Raw genomic sequence first — 15207 nt, 5'->3', positions numbered from 1 at the left:
TCATTCTGATTTAGTTTGATTTTCTCATTCTGGGAATTACTCTGATCTATTTAATAGGTATCTCAACAGTAAACAGTGAGGTGAAATTCCTGGCATGTACTTCTGAGACAAGCAGCTGTAGGCCATCAACAGTCTCTTCAATACTTCCTCTCAAAAACATTTTTGCAAACTGCCAGCATAGCATTAAATGCTTAAGTATTTAAATTGTTTAAAAACATCAGAAAATGCTAAATACTGGAAGGCAGTCATATGCATAGATTTTACTCCAGTATCCAGGTTGGGGTTTTTTAATTATTGATGGGATGGGATGGGAGGACAAGAGCATTTCTAAACAAATTTGCCACCCAGTCCCCTGATGGCATCTATCTTCTCATACACTGAGAGCTGGAGCTTCTTTATGAGACACTTGTACTTGCTGCAATTTTTAAGAACAGGAAATCACCATTCAAGTTACAAAGTGGTATAGAAAAAAGTAATTTGGCTTGCAGGTTTTTTTCCTCCAGAAGAAAACAGGAATTTTTGTTTAGGCAAATTTTGATTCCTAACAATATGTAGTCAGACAGAACAGGGCATCTGACTGTGCACCCATGGAAGATGGAGAGGCAGGACTGGAAGCACACTTTTGGTGGTCTGTGTGAATGCACCAGAAGACAGGGAATACCTCCTCCTGCAACAGCTGATCAATTCTTTTTGTGATGATACTTAAGCAAGCAAAGTAAGATGGGAGACTCCTGGTTTAGGGCACAACTGTAAAGCAAGGGAAGGTCACACAAAAATCAAACTATTTTAAAACATCTTCCCCCCAATTTTTGGCTCTTTGCATCTTTTTGATGACTTTCTATTTCTTGAAATTGTTCTCATTTCTAATTAGATCTCCCACCCATAAATGTCAACAAAGTAAAGCCTGTTGGGCTTTCTGTGCTGCAGAGGAGCGTAGAAGAGTCTTTGCTTGCCGTCACTGCTAAATAAGTCTGGACTGCTCTGTGTATGCCCCATCCTCTTACCTTTTACTGCTGTTTTGACAGAAGTAAACACATACACATTTAGTCGCAGAATTTTCCCTCCTTCTCCTTCCTTAATTATAGGCAAGCTCTGCAGCACCTCAGTCACCTTAGCCCCAAACTTTAAACCAGTTATCCTAAACAGAAGAAGGAAACAGCTTGTGATCGTATTTCTCTTCTGCTTTGGGAAGGAATTCCAGGGTTTTTTTCCTCTTTCAAACACTAGACTGCAGAGAAGTTACATAAATGGGCAATCAAAGCCTGGGTGAGCAGGTGATGACTCCCACACAGACCAGTCCTAACCCTGAATACACAGGCCATTTGACAGGCTCTGCACTACTCAGTATGGAAGACATCGAAATTCCTGACTTTCTGGATTAGTATCCTAATGAAAGACTTGCTCTGAAAGGCAGCTAGACAGATTTTAAGTTTATTTTGTCCAGGGGGGCGTGGAGTGTGGAACGGAGTAATTCCCTTATTGCAACTGAGTTTTCCTGTGAGAAATAATGCCTTGAAGAGTACCAGCATCCTTAAAAACTCATCTGGACCAGCAGCTGCAATAGGCTGAGGACCAAAAAAGAAAAGAAAATTTAACACGCCTTTCCTCTTCCCTTAACATTTCACAGATTTGTTTGTCATTTCTCTCAGCACTTTCATAAGCGATGACTGACAGGCAGATTGACAAGAATTTATGACACTGCTGTCAGCATTCTACCAGCCCAAAGAAGTGGCATGGCCATAGAAAACATTGGCATTTATTTATTACATTGCCTACATCTGATCAAAAGAATCCAATCAGTTTCCATTTAGTTCTGGTCTGACTAATGAATACGATGAAACAAGAACATACCATGAGTGATGGGTAATTTCAAAGCTTAAAAGTATCTTAAAACGACCAAAAAAAATGCATTTAAGGGCAACACCTTTACTGTACTGAGAGCTTTAGTTTTGTTTGTAGAATCTGTTATGAAAACACCATGATGAGTGTTTAGTAAATAAGGGACAAAGGCAATTTAAAAAAAACACAAACAAACACCTAGAAGGCTTACTAGGTGGTGTCAGACTGAGATAACTTTATCCCTTTTAAAGCGATCAGTGGTAGAGATACTAATATTATCATTATCTATTTTGTGTATATATGCACGTGTGCATACATGTGCAAGGAATTATAGCCCCTCAAAATTATTGCAAATTACCTTAAGCATCAAAAAGCTACTATTTCACTATATAAACTTGGAAAGCTATAGAAATCATTAAAAAAACCTTAATCTAACTGTAAATTGTCAAAAAGGGAGTAGGCAAAGAACAATGTTGAGATTTGGTGAAGAATACACCACCGGAATTTAGTATTGGACAAAAAAAAAAAAAAGAAAAAAAAAAAAGAGAGAGAACAACCAAGACAAGTGAAGACAGTAAATGCTCTCCTCCGTGTAACGTAACAGGGAAGTACATATTGAACAACTTGCAGATATCTGATATCTCCCCTTCTGTTTTCATTTTCAATTCAGTTCCATCCTGCATCAAAGAACTTCCACTGGACTGCACTCTAATAGAAGGCCATGCTACAAACACAGACTGCTGGAGGTCCGCTTGCACTCCAGAATAAAAAACAATCTACTAGCATTACAAAGAAACCAAAACAAAATAATCAAGGTCCCTAAACAGAATATATGCAATTAAAATGTACTTTGAATCAAAGTTAGAACACACAAACTTAAGACAGTCAAACGTGTTTCTTTACTGTGGAAAAGATAACATTGCTTGCTGACCAAACCCACATATTTTTCTGGTCCTGCTACCTACTTGTGCTGTGTTTCATCCACTAATACTCCTATTTTCTATCACGGACTTGTGTAATAAAAATAAAAGTAAAAATGTTTTGTCTTCTCTTGCCTCTCTATCAGGAAAGATAGTGAACTAAGGAAGTGGTTGTAGAACAAACTTCATTCCTTTCAGAGGTTCAGGAGAGGCAGTAGGTTTGTCTGGAGAAAAAGGGAGCAACAGAACAAAAAAAGATTATTTTTGTACTGTTGTTCTGTCACTTGAATTCACCAATGATTAAGGACACTATAAACAAGCAAACAAACTACATAATAGGACGACGATTCCAAACGTTGCTTCCTTGAAAAACCACCATCACAATTATGTTCTTAGGAAAGCTCCTGCTTCCTGAAAAAATTCAGGAATTTCATTTGACAAAAGACAAATCACCATTCAGTCTTCAGGCAAAGGAATGGAGGAATGCAGCGACTTTCCTAATGAGTGATGTCCTGTCATTCAGGACAGAGAAATGGCTTATTCTCACTCTGTGATTGAGGACAAAAATCTCATGAAGTCAAATCACTTCAAAATCAAAAATTACAGCTACAGCTGATTAAAATCTATGCAAAACCCTCAATATACACTATTGCTTCAAATGAAAAGGGTGGCAACTTAAGTCTGCTAAGAAATGGCCAGTGCTCATTCTAAATGATTCTGTCTATAAAAATACAGTATCCTCACAAACCTAACTGTCTTAATGCTTTGTTCTTTTTTTTTTTTTTTTGAGATTATAATTCACACATTATAGTAAATCTGTTTATCCCAGGACAACTCCTTAGAGGCCCTATGTTTATCCAAATAGCTCCCACCTTCTGGGATGTGGGGGAGTATATTTAGATAGTAAACCACAAGTAACTGAATATATTAAGAATAAAGATAAGTTTTTCCACTTCGTCTTCTTATATTCTGTTTATTATCTAATTGAAGAATGCTGTGTAATTACATATTCAGCAAACCACTGCCTACAGAGAGAATGTTTCAGGCAGAAGAGTAAACCAGACCCTCGCAAGAAGATTAAAAGAAAACGCTGAATTATTACTACAAAATAGAGAAGGATGAGGAAACATGAAGAAAGAAGCAATGAGTTGGCAAAGTTGCGTGTTCCGTCTTCAGTAAAACAGAAAGGGACACTTCAGTAGAGCATCCAAAGACTGCAGCCCTCAGAAGGCCATTGCCCCAACCTCTGCACAATTAAATCTGCAACACGCTCGTAAAACATGCATTATATGGTGCAGTGAGGCAAAGACTGAGGGGGAAGAGGACGTGAAAAGTCCAGATCAAAACAAAAAAATGAACAAACTACACTGGGGTTTGGTTTGTTAGTTTTTCAGATTTCTAATTGTTTTATACCAAACCAGAGATTTAACTAAAACCTTCCAAATTCAATTTCGAGAGCAATTACATTAAATTTATTTCTTCAAGTTATCTTTTCTTTTCGTCTATTACTAACCACTCACTTCTATTCTTCTATTACTAAAAGGGGGTCAAATCTGGCAGTGTGAAGAACTACATTTGCAGAAGACACTAAGTTTGAATCTTCCTGCCACAACCAGGATTTTTTTTTTTCCTTCAATGTGCTTAGATGGTAAATCTTTAAAACAAGAGGACAAAAAAGGCTGAAGAAAATCACTGCTCTACTTGCAGATCCCCTGAAGACTTTTCTGTGCTGGCTGAGGCTCTTTGAAACCAAATATAAGTTTTGTGACAACAGGCTTGTTTCCTCCATTTCTTTCCACAAACTCATCTAATGCAGTTCGTGGACAGCATGTTGAGTATTGCCACGCAGGACCCTCCCCTCCAAGAGGGGGAAAGCAAGCAGAAGATAATAAAAATCCATTTAAGTTTAGACAGAGATTCATAATGTAGATTATGGATTTTAAAAACATGATAAAAGCTCAAATTTGTATTTCAAATCAATCACTAAACTCCTGGTTACATTTCAATTCTTTTTTCTGGCTTTGGTTCCCTCATTAGCAAGTCTCCAGCAGATGAGAATTTTTTTTGAGATGCTTTTACATTTAAAAACAAATCTGTCTATCCAAATTAGCAATCTTCCTTTACACAAACACTGTATGAGCAAGTATTTTACAAATAAACTTAACACAGTATTTTAGTAACTAGGATACAACGCTTTTTTCAGAGTGAAGAGTTGAAGAGAAACAGATTCAATCATTCACAGATAGATCCAGTACGATGCAAGTTCTGGAACACTTCCCAACCCTCAATCTTTCTTAAAAATGTGGAGAGCAGCTTCTTTCAGCTGTTTTACTGAATTTCTGCATTTACATTTAGATGACCTCTTAAATTGTAAGTTACTGGCTTATTATTGAAAGGTTCCATGTTTCAGAAATAGATATTTAAATTAGATAAGGCTTGAACAGAATGAATGAAACCTTCTTTTACACCGAGTATTAGAAAAAGATTTCTGCCTACATCCAACTTCTCTAACCTTCATCCACCCTCAGAAGTTTAAACTTTTGATGTGGTATCTTGCTATGTAAGACAGTGTGGATACGAGATGCTACAGAAGTCTGGAAAAGCATAACTGTAGAGCCATGAGAGAGTCTGGCACGGGAAACAGTTATTTCTGAATAATTTCCATATGAATTTCACATAGGATAACAGAATGAAAGCTAAATCATCTCAGCATACCTACAGATTTTCAGAATGCCATATCCATATGTATTTTGTTATCTGCATGTACAATGGTTTCACATACTGTCAAGATCAGAATCTTTATTAGGGCCTTACCCTTAGCACTCTCCTACAGCCTTATAGAGTTCAGTAGGAAAGTTTTCCCAAAACACTTCCTTAACAGATATTCTCCTCTTGGTAGCTCACAAACATCCAAGGTAGCACAGGTAGATGTTCTGAATCCTAATATTCTTGGTAGAAAACAGAAAAACCCAAGCCCAGATAATACTGCCAAGAGGCAATGAGATTTACAGAATGTTGTTTTCTCGTGAAGGCAGATACTTACCTCTACACTTTTTTGCAACAAGAACACTTCCGAAAGAAGCTGTCTAGGCTTAAATAGAACAAATGCTGATTTGGCATAAAGGGGCTCTGTTGGTTAACTAATAATTTGACATAGTCCAAGTACTACTTTGCCTTTGAGATTAGACCTTTAAAATGAATCCCCATACCTAAAAGCAGGCACAAGAGGTTTCCATCCAGGTTGTGGTGTTACATATACCTAGTAGGTCCTCCTCTTCTAGAGACGAAATGCAAGAAACAGTATCAGTGATTAATCAGTCTAGGTGCAAGTGGGGGAAAAAAACCCCAAAAACCTAAACAGACAGACATGACCTTGATTTGGCAATGCTGAAGCATAGCCCGGAAACATTCTTTATTTTCAGCAATAAAGATGTACAGAAAACCTGGGAAACCCAAAGCAGAAATGCCCCAACCCCTTATAAATATTAAAATAGGGCAGTTGTTTCAGTAAAACATCATGAAGCACATGATCAAAGTGCTATTATTCCACAAGAACTAAGATCCCAAATTATTTTACTTCATCACAAGCATCCTCAACATACACTTGACATTTGTTTGCCAAAACAAACAAAACAACAACAAATTAACAAAACCAAGCTTTTCTAGCATTAGTTGCTGCTATAAGGCCATAGATTCTCTTCCCTTCTTCATACAAGTGCAGCAGGGCTTGTTTAACAATGGTCTGTGCAAGATCCAGTTTTCCCTCTTGAACTGGGCTTCCAAAGTAAAGCATTTTTATGAACTGTCTTTCTGAGAAGGGAATTAATTCCTTATTATTGACAACTTACACTTTTAGCTACTGCCTATTTTATGATGCACTAGAGAACAACTCCTGTAGGTACTTCGGGTATTCACAAAAAGTGGAAATATAAATATTAGCCCGGTTGAACCTATTTATTTGTAATAGGAGGATAACGAAACATGGTAATAGACAAACATAAAATTAGTGTCTGTGAACAAAGACCTCTTTTGGAGGTTCTAAAGTTCATGTGCCCTACATGAAATCCACTTCAGAACAAGGAAACTTGTAAAGGAGGCTGATATCACTGTTCCAAGACAGATCAAAATATTATGCTTTCGCTACTTTGCCTAACGGTTACTACAAAGCATCTTTCTTTCTCGACAAAAGGGGGCTTTAAGGGCCAGAAATGACATCTGGTACAGATCACTAAAGTTTCCCAAAAATCTGCCTGTAAATCCATCCAAGTAACATAACCCTGAACTGCAGATCTAACTCTCCGCTAAATAAGAAATTTAGAAATGCACTATTTTGGTTAAGCAGAACACTGAGCAGAGCAACAGAAAGGCTTCACCATATCTTGGACAGAAAAGCAGTGAAAGCAAGCAAATTCCTTGCCACACCAACCGGTAATGGTCAATACAATGTGAAGAGGAGATGCTGAGATGACAGTATTCATTTAAATCATGACACTACCAGTGCAATAACTGAGAATAAGTCTGGTCAACTTAAAAAACAATTAAACCAAAAAAGTTTCATTAACCTCTCAACTGTTGAGACATAAAGGGAAGTTAGTTCTTCCAGAAGATGGCCTGCTCACCACTTTATTTGATCTGTCATGTCCACCATAGTGCCCAAAAGACAAAAATAAAATTTAAGAAGTCCTGGAATGCACAAACCAAAGATGAGTATGAAACAATGCAACAGGTGCTGACATTCTTCGAATTTGAGTTAGATTACATCTGGTCAGCTCTTTTCCACAGAAAACTGGCTCAGTGTTCAGAAGCAGCCAAGAATCAATCAAATGCTAAGTATTATTTATAATGAAATTGAGAACAATATAGAAAATCATTAACATGCCACTGTATGCATCCACAAGACATCTGTATCTTGAATGTCCTGTACTGTTCTGGTCCCTCATTCTCAAAAAAAGAGACAGCAGAGCCCAAAGTGCATCACAGTTCAGAAAAAGGATGATAACAAGAAGTAACATCCTGGAATGGCTCCTGTATGTGGAACAACGCGCTAGGACTCTTCAAGCTGAAATTAAAAATTGGGCAGGTTTGTGAGAAATCTATAAAACTATCAGGAATAGATGTTTGTCCATGATTCCTACTTCTAGTATTATGAGAGAATCAAGTGAAACAAGTAGTTGGCAAACTGAAAAGGAAAAAGAGCTGCTCTATTGCTCTATTACTTAATGTCATGGGTGTAAAAAGTTCACACTGGCTCAAAAAGAAACTGAGGTCTTCTTCCATGACTTCGGCCATCTACAGCTATTAAATACAAAGTCACCAGCTCTAGAAACCTCTGCGTCACAAACTGCTGGAGGCAGAATGTATTGCAAGAGAGCATCACTCCATGGTTTGCCATGTCTATACTCTCCATTGTGTATCCTCCACGGAACCTCACCCCCAAGCTGAGGTGCTGAATTAAACGGCTCCTTGATGCAATTTGGTAGTGCTATTCTTACATAGCATTTTTGTCATCACTTCAAGATATTATTTCATATTTGATTTGGATTCTTCCGCCAATGTGTTTATGAAGAGAGAAAAAAAAAATTGTGTTTACATATTACATATTGAGATAGCAGTTTTACGCAGAGAGTGTACTTAATTCAGCCACTTTTACATACAAGAATAGGAAGTCTGGTATGGAGAGCCTTGAACAAATATTTAAGCTTTCTGTAATTAATTTTGTAGCTACTCTGAGAATAGTCATAGCTTCTAATCTCCCCCCAAACCAGTATACTCTTGACGCTGTATGCTTTTTGGTGCTTCTTAACTTACAAGTAGTTCTTTAAGATACTTTTCCAATGAGGCACTAAGAACAAACAATTTAAAGTTCCAAAGTAACAATTGCTGCTGCACATTGTGAGCTGCTTAGCACAAACAAGTTTTCAAGGCATAGCTAAACATAATCCTTTACTAACAGTAGCTCAGGAACCCTTCCAAAAAGGATAAGAAGTTATTTTTCTTGTTCCTGAAGGGATCACCCAGAAGAGATTTTTAGGGTTACTCCTACTCCTTTGGGATTCTGATGACATCAGCCAGACAGCCTGTGTTATCACGCGCCTGAAGACAGGATCTGATACCTCAAGAACAGCCTATTAAAAAAAGGAAAAGTAATTGGGTTCATTTTACCCTACAACTACAGATACTGACTCCTGTGGTAGTTTAGCTGCACATTTTATGACAAGTTCAGTAATCGTACTGGATCAGGAATTCCTAGTAACTGATGATGAAAAACAATCAAGCAAGTCCTCCTTCTGAAAAAGACACATTTTTTTTACTTTATTTTTTCTTTTTACTTTTTTTGAAATTAAAACAAAATAAGTCACTTTAGGATCTTACTATAACAGCTACAACAGGATAATCAAACATTTGATGAGCACAGCTCTCCAATCTTACAGAAGGAACTTGCTGGTTTCTGTTTATCTCTACTGATTAGATGCAAGCATCAGAGCAACATCACCACCTTCAGTGGTCCCCATCTTCCTGTGTTTAGTTAGCACAGAAGCATAAAGAGCAGCAGATAATCCTCAGACTGCTTCCGTTCTACCCTTACTGGGTTTCTAGATCTTTGCCATTCACTGCGAAAGGCCCTATAACATTACGTAGATATCAGATATAATGAAGTTGGTCGGAACAGTTTTTCTCTGGGAAGATGAAATGGCAACATAAACGCATGACAAGGACTAGTGGAACTTCTCCAGTAACTTGCAATTGCCCCCCAGGTAGCTGCTGCAAAGCCATTATAGACTGTACTGAGTAGAAAGAGTAGCAAACTGCCAAGTTTCTGGTACAACACTAAAAGAAGGCTACAAGAAAACTGGATAGGAAGCTATATGGAAGGTACAGCTTTTGGATCATGTACACCTTACACAGCTGGAATCCCTAAACTAGCAAGTATAGCAATGTGTGGACTTCCAGGCTTGTTCTGGACACAGCATTGCTGCGTTTCTGAGCTACTGCACCCCTGCTAGGGAGTCATGCCAGGAAGCCATGCCAAAAGGGCAAACTGCCACTTGTAGGCCCAAACCGGCTTACGCAGAACAAGCTCAAATGTGCCAGTATCACATACTGACCTGTTCTTAGGGTTGGAGAGCACAGACCTACTTTGGGACCACCAGCATGAGAGCTGCAGATACATGTACTCACTGTATTTCCCGTACAGAAACTCTGGATTGCTCTAGGAACGGACTTGGATTACTTCCTATTAGTATATGAAGTAAACCTCTGCCATTGTCCTCCAAACAGGATTGTTTCGCTTCTAACAAAAGCACTGAGTGAGAAAAATCTAGGAACGTCCTCATTCTCAACCGGTAGCGTTGCAAGAACTGACAAAAACAGTGACTCAAAAAGCAGCCACCCAAAAAATCTACTACTGAAGCATACTGCCACTCTCATGAGCAGCACTATCAAGTGGGCAACTATCGGAGTCCATGGGTTTGGCGTTGATTCGAACATCTAACGTGTGATACCTACCACCAATAACACAGAACATTTGCAGGTGGTGTCAGACCACTACCAGTGTGGCGCCTTGGCATAAAAGTTGCTAAACCAGGCCTTATCAGAAGAGGCCTGAATTTTAAAGTAAACTCCTCAGGTGGAGAGATACCGGGGGTGGGGGGAAGAAGGGTGAAAGGCAGGAGGGGAGGAAGGAAAGAGCCATGGCTTGTCCCAGTTCCTCTCCTTTACCTTGGAAAGGGAAAGCAGTACAACTGTTTCTTGGAGCCCTGGAAAAGGTGGTGGTTATCAACAGAAATCTACCTGACGTCAGAGCTGGGCAGATCATATTTATTCCCAATTGAAAACTGACTTGCAGATAAAGTTTTAAACAGCCTTCCTTTATGTTAACAAAAAATGCCCAAACAACAAGAAAATCCAACAACAGAGCACTGGAACATTTGTTAAACGATACGCCTCTCACCTCAGCAAGATAGTAATCTGCTATGTCCATCAAACAGAGATATAATTACCTTACACAAAAGGCAGTATTTGAACCATGGCGATTTTTGCTAAATCAAAAGAATAAGAGCTTGGACAACAAGAAATTGAGAGAGAAACTAGCCCAGAAATAAAACCAGACAAACAGGTTCTCCATTAACTTGTAACCTACAATAAACAGATATCTAAGTGCAAAATTAATCAGCTTTTACTCCAGGGATATTTCTGTAACTTCCACTTTGTAGCCACAATCAGCTATATAAAACCACAGTATGATGCACTAACATTAAGGCTTTGGATGTGGGTGACGAAATAACAGCTAGAGCAGGGGCCTGAAACCAAAGAACACTGATATTAAGATAGTACAGTTATGATCACAGAGAATGTGTGTATATCACTAGTCTACATGTAGACAAACATTTGAAAAATCTCCTTCAGCATGTTCCCTAGTATTAAGTTTTTCTTCCTTTATTTTAAACCTGCACAGTTGCAAACCCTCCCTGTGAGAGAAAGAAAAGCCCCAGACTTTTTACAATCAAGGAGCTGTATCATAAAAGATCATCTTGTGACCTTCAAATGCTTTTCCTTTTGCCCTCTGTGCTTTAAAGAAAAAAAAAAGCCAGAAGCATGACCCTCTGTTTCAAGTGCTCTGAAAAGAATAGGGTTATAATATTGCAGAGTCTGAGATCAAGGAGGTGGTTGTCCTGATTTGGTGGTTTGGTAGCTCACTGGTTTGGCACAGGAGCAAATAACCCTATCACTCTCCAGCCATCAAGTCTCAAGCACTCTGGGAAACAGTGTTGACATGGTTTTCTCCTGACCATTTCTGGCCAAAGACAACTCAGAGAAGCCAGACTAACCTTTCTTTTAATCTTAAATGAACCACTCACCAGGAAAAATTAAAGGCCACCCGTAATCGGCAACCGATGTGAAAGGCCTCAGAATAAACTGTAGATGGGCATATTAAATATTGCCTCCTCTGTCTAAAAAAAAAAAAAAAAAAAAAAAAAGCCACACAAATATGCTAGAGTTGTTGATGCTAATAAATATACCACCTTTTAGTCCAATTTATCCTCATTAACAATGAACAGGACAAAGAATTCCTCCAACTATTGACTGTGCCCATACTTTTTACCTCTGGGTAGTGATTCGGAAAAGCCTGAACCAATTAGTGTTAAAACATTCTCCTTAATAAAATTAAACAAACTCTTTAATAAAATTCCCGAAAGCATCAGTATTGATTATTCTAGGACGAATAATATATTCAAACCATAAATAAATGATAAATATTTCTGATACTTAGAAGAATGTTTAGACAGTTCTGTAAACTCATTCATTAAGTAGTTTTAACGAAAATAAGGGTAAATAAAATCAGTAATACAGCAGCTATGTGTGTCGTTCTTCTCTGCACATGTGACCTTGGGAGAAAGTAAGAATCAACATTAACTAGTAAACCTGCTGTTGACAGAAAACTATAACATACATTTTGCATTTAAGGTGTGTAAAAACAGGACCTGTTCACTAGCCAAAGCATTCATTAACGTTTACCATTGTTATACAACACTATTCTGAATTACTCATTGAGAAACTTAATATACATAGAAGTATCCCTGCCATGCAGCTTTCTTCCTCCGAGATAAAATGATTGCAAACCACATTCCTTTAAATGGAGTCTAGCAACAAAAACTAAAAAGGAGGAAAAGGGCTCCCAGCAGCATTATTATTTACAACTTGGTAAAGCAAATTAAAAAGAGTGAAATTTCCATTGCTGCCCATGTTTAAAAGAAAAAAACAGATGAACTTGATCACAAAAGTTAATGACATTTAATACAAGTATCTAGACCTTTTCAATGAATACAACTCACTAGGTTACAGCAAGCAAACCCAGCTCTTTTCAGATGACAAATCGGGACTACATTCCAACTGCCAAAATCTGAGGGTCAAGAGCCTAGCTTATCAGCCAACTGACAGCTGAGTACATTTTTCTTTAATTCAGAACCAGGAATACAGAAATAGTTACTTTTTTCTGAGACATTTGGTTATTAGGAAGCCAGAATACCTCATGCTCCAACAGTTAAAGGCCATCTCTAAATTTAGAGGCCTCTCCAGCTCCCTTGCCCAGGTGCACATCCTGGCGAGGTCTTGGCTGCATGTCTGGATGAAGTTTCTGTTTCATGCATCCCATGCGACCACATGCCCCGATTTGCTCTGAAGACTTATATGGAAACAGAATTTATGGGGTACTCCTAACCTAGGCAAGAAACACGGACCAGAACTAGAGTGCATCTGCCCTTCGTTGAGACAAAGAGAATCATAGAAAGTGATCTGTTTGTGGGAAGCATCTATTGAAATACCTGAAATGAAGATTAGCATATGAACAAATGAAATCTCAGTATGATTAACAAACCTAACAGAAGAAAGAATGTAAAAAAAAGTACTACCTTCTTTTCAGTGGGGCTTGAAGTCTTTGATACTAACGCTGCTTCAACAAGACCCTGCTCAAGTAAGGAGTCATATTTTATGCTTCTTTTTCTGTTTCTCCTCTCCTTGTTTGCTGGCTTTTGTTCATTTTCCTCTGACTGAGACACATCTGCACCATTGTCTCCACAAATGGAAGATTCAAAAAGAGGCTTTCCATTCATGTAGGTTTTAGTGATTTTCAACTTAATTTCTGGAGAGCCATTCTTGATCGGAGTAGTGTTGGGTGGTGTTCCAACTCCCTTTATTTCCTGGGGTTCAAAGCGCAGCTTGGCATCTTGGGCCCCAGACTCGCCATTAAACACACGAGAGGTTAGATCTTTCAATTTATCAGCTGGAATAAATGGAAGAGCCTCATGGCCATTATATTTTTGCATGACACCTTCTTGTAGAGTGGCAGAAAGTTGTGCTTTGCCCAAGTAAACAGAACACTCACGATTCACTTCACAATTCTGAGTTTTCCCATTGGTATTTCCAAGGATCTCTGGTACCTGCTTCATTTTGATGTAGTTAATTTTTCGAGTTAACAGTTGAGAACTTCTTTTGATGCTAAAGTCCATTCAGCCCAGATGTTTCCAGTCTTACACTGCTATATTAAGACAAAAAGACAGAGAATATTTTTTAATAATACAGAAATGTCAAAGGCTACCAAGTATTCAGATAGATATGTCCCCACTAATATAACACTCAATGTACTTCATTCAAGTTTTACTAAAAAGTGTTGCTTACAATCTTCATAACCAAAATACTTCAATATCTGTTAATATGCATTATGAAAAAGTCCAATAAAATTAAACTGACAAATCATCAATTTTATTAAAACAAAAGCAGAGAGCAAAATCACAGCTTTCATTTTAACAATCTGTTAACAATCTACAGCGTAAGTCTTGCCCACACTAATTACTCAAAGGTATTGCACTGTTTAAAACAAGTAAGAGTTAGATCTAAGATAATATCATTAATAACAATGTTAAAACAGATGAGTTTATTCCTAAGAGGTCTTGCCAGCATAAAAACCCCACAGGCTGTGTTACTGTAGCACCTACACCATGGACAGCAGCATCACAAGCTTCTCTTCCTCAATCTACAAACAGGCCCTCAATCTTCCATCAAAGTACACCTTCTGAGGAAACAACATAGCTCAGTCTTCAGATCTATCCCAAAGCGTTCTGCGTATGAGAACGAATAAAAGGTGAGCATTTTATATCATGAATGCCAGCCCACTGGGAAACAGCTGATCCTTCAGGCCAGTGGCCACACTGTGCAAAATTTAAATGGTCAAAGCAACTGCTGGACTTTCAGCATTTTAATGACTAAAATAACATCATCCAACACCCATTTTTCATATAGAAATTTGAAAACATCCAGCAAGCTAAAACTGCACTATTATCTGCCCTAGACAGGTTTTCCAAGGGTTCTAAAAGCTAATCCTGCCCATTTCAAGATTATACTATCATAGCAAACAAATGAATCTGGCAGAATGACTCCTTTGTGCTCCTAGACCAGGCAAGATGATAGTTTTCATTTTTAAAATTCATATGCATAGACTCTTCATATTACCAGGTCCAGTGTATACATGATATAGAGAAATACACCATCATAAATATTATGAAAGCTCAGCACAATATTCATCATATCCATGCTCAAAGTAACCAATTTCATATATGATTAAGTCCAAGAACTGTCACATCGAATCAAAAATTCATCAAATCTAGTCTCACATGCTTCCAAAAAAGTGCAGTAAAACCCATGATGAATAACTATTGAATTGTCAGTTGCTATGGAAGAAATCTCTTCTGAATCTCACCACCTTGTTTATTAATGTACACAGTTATACTGCTTACAACGGTCATATTCCTGAAACTTGCATATTTGCTACCTCTGCATCAGGAGTAGCAATGTACAAATGCTTATAACCGAGCATTACCCTAGCCTGGCAAAGCTTCTTAAGGGTGTCAAGCCTGAACTCAAAGCAATTGGCCAACATGAAACCTTTTCATGC

The 15207-nt window shown here is 38.0% G+C and overlaps 1 protein-coding gene across 1 annotated transcript in view; it reads right to left on the bottom strand.

Moving 5' to 3' along the window:
* The window catches only part of NSD2 (nuclear receptor binding SET domain protein 2), a 76067-nt gene that overhangs the window by 47678 nt on the left and 13182 nt on the right, over positions 1 to 15207 (bottom strand). Inside the window, exon 2 of the mRNA XM_050896650.1 lies at positions 13169 to 13794. Coding sequence (XP_050752607.1) covers positions 13169 to 13765 — 597 coding nt within the window. The 5' untranslated portion in view covers positions 13766 to 13794. The remainder of the gene's footprint in view (positions 1 to 13168; positions 13795 to 15207) is intronic.

Source organism: Gymnogyps californianus, chromosome 4 (assembly GCF_018139145.2).
Source record: "Gymnogyps californianus isolate 813 chromosome 4, ASM1813914v2, whole genome shotgun sequence".
NCBI classification, from domain to species: domain Eukaryota; kingdom Metazoa; phylum Chordata; class Aves; order Accipitriformes; family Cathartidae; genus Gymnogyps; species Gymnogyps californianus.
Note: the sequence above shows the minus strand (reverse complement) of the source record. Positions and strands in the feature narration are given on the sequence as shown.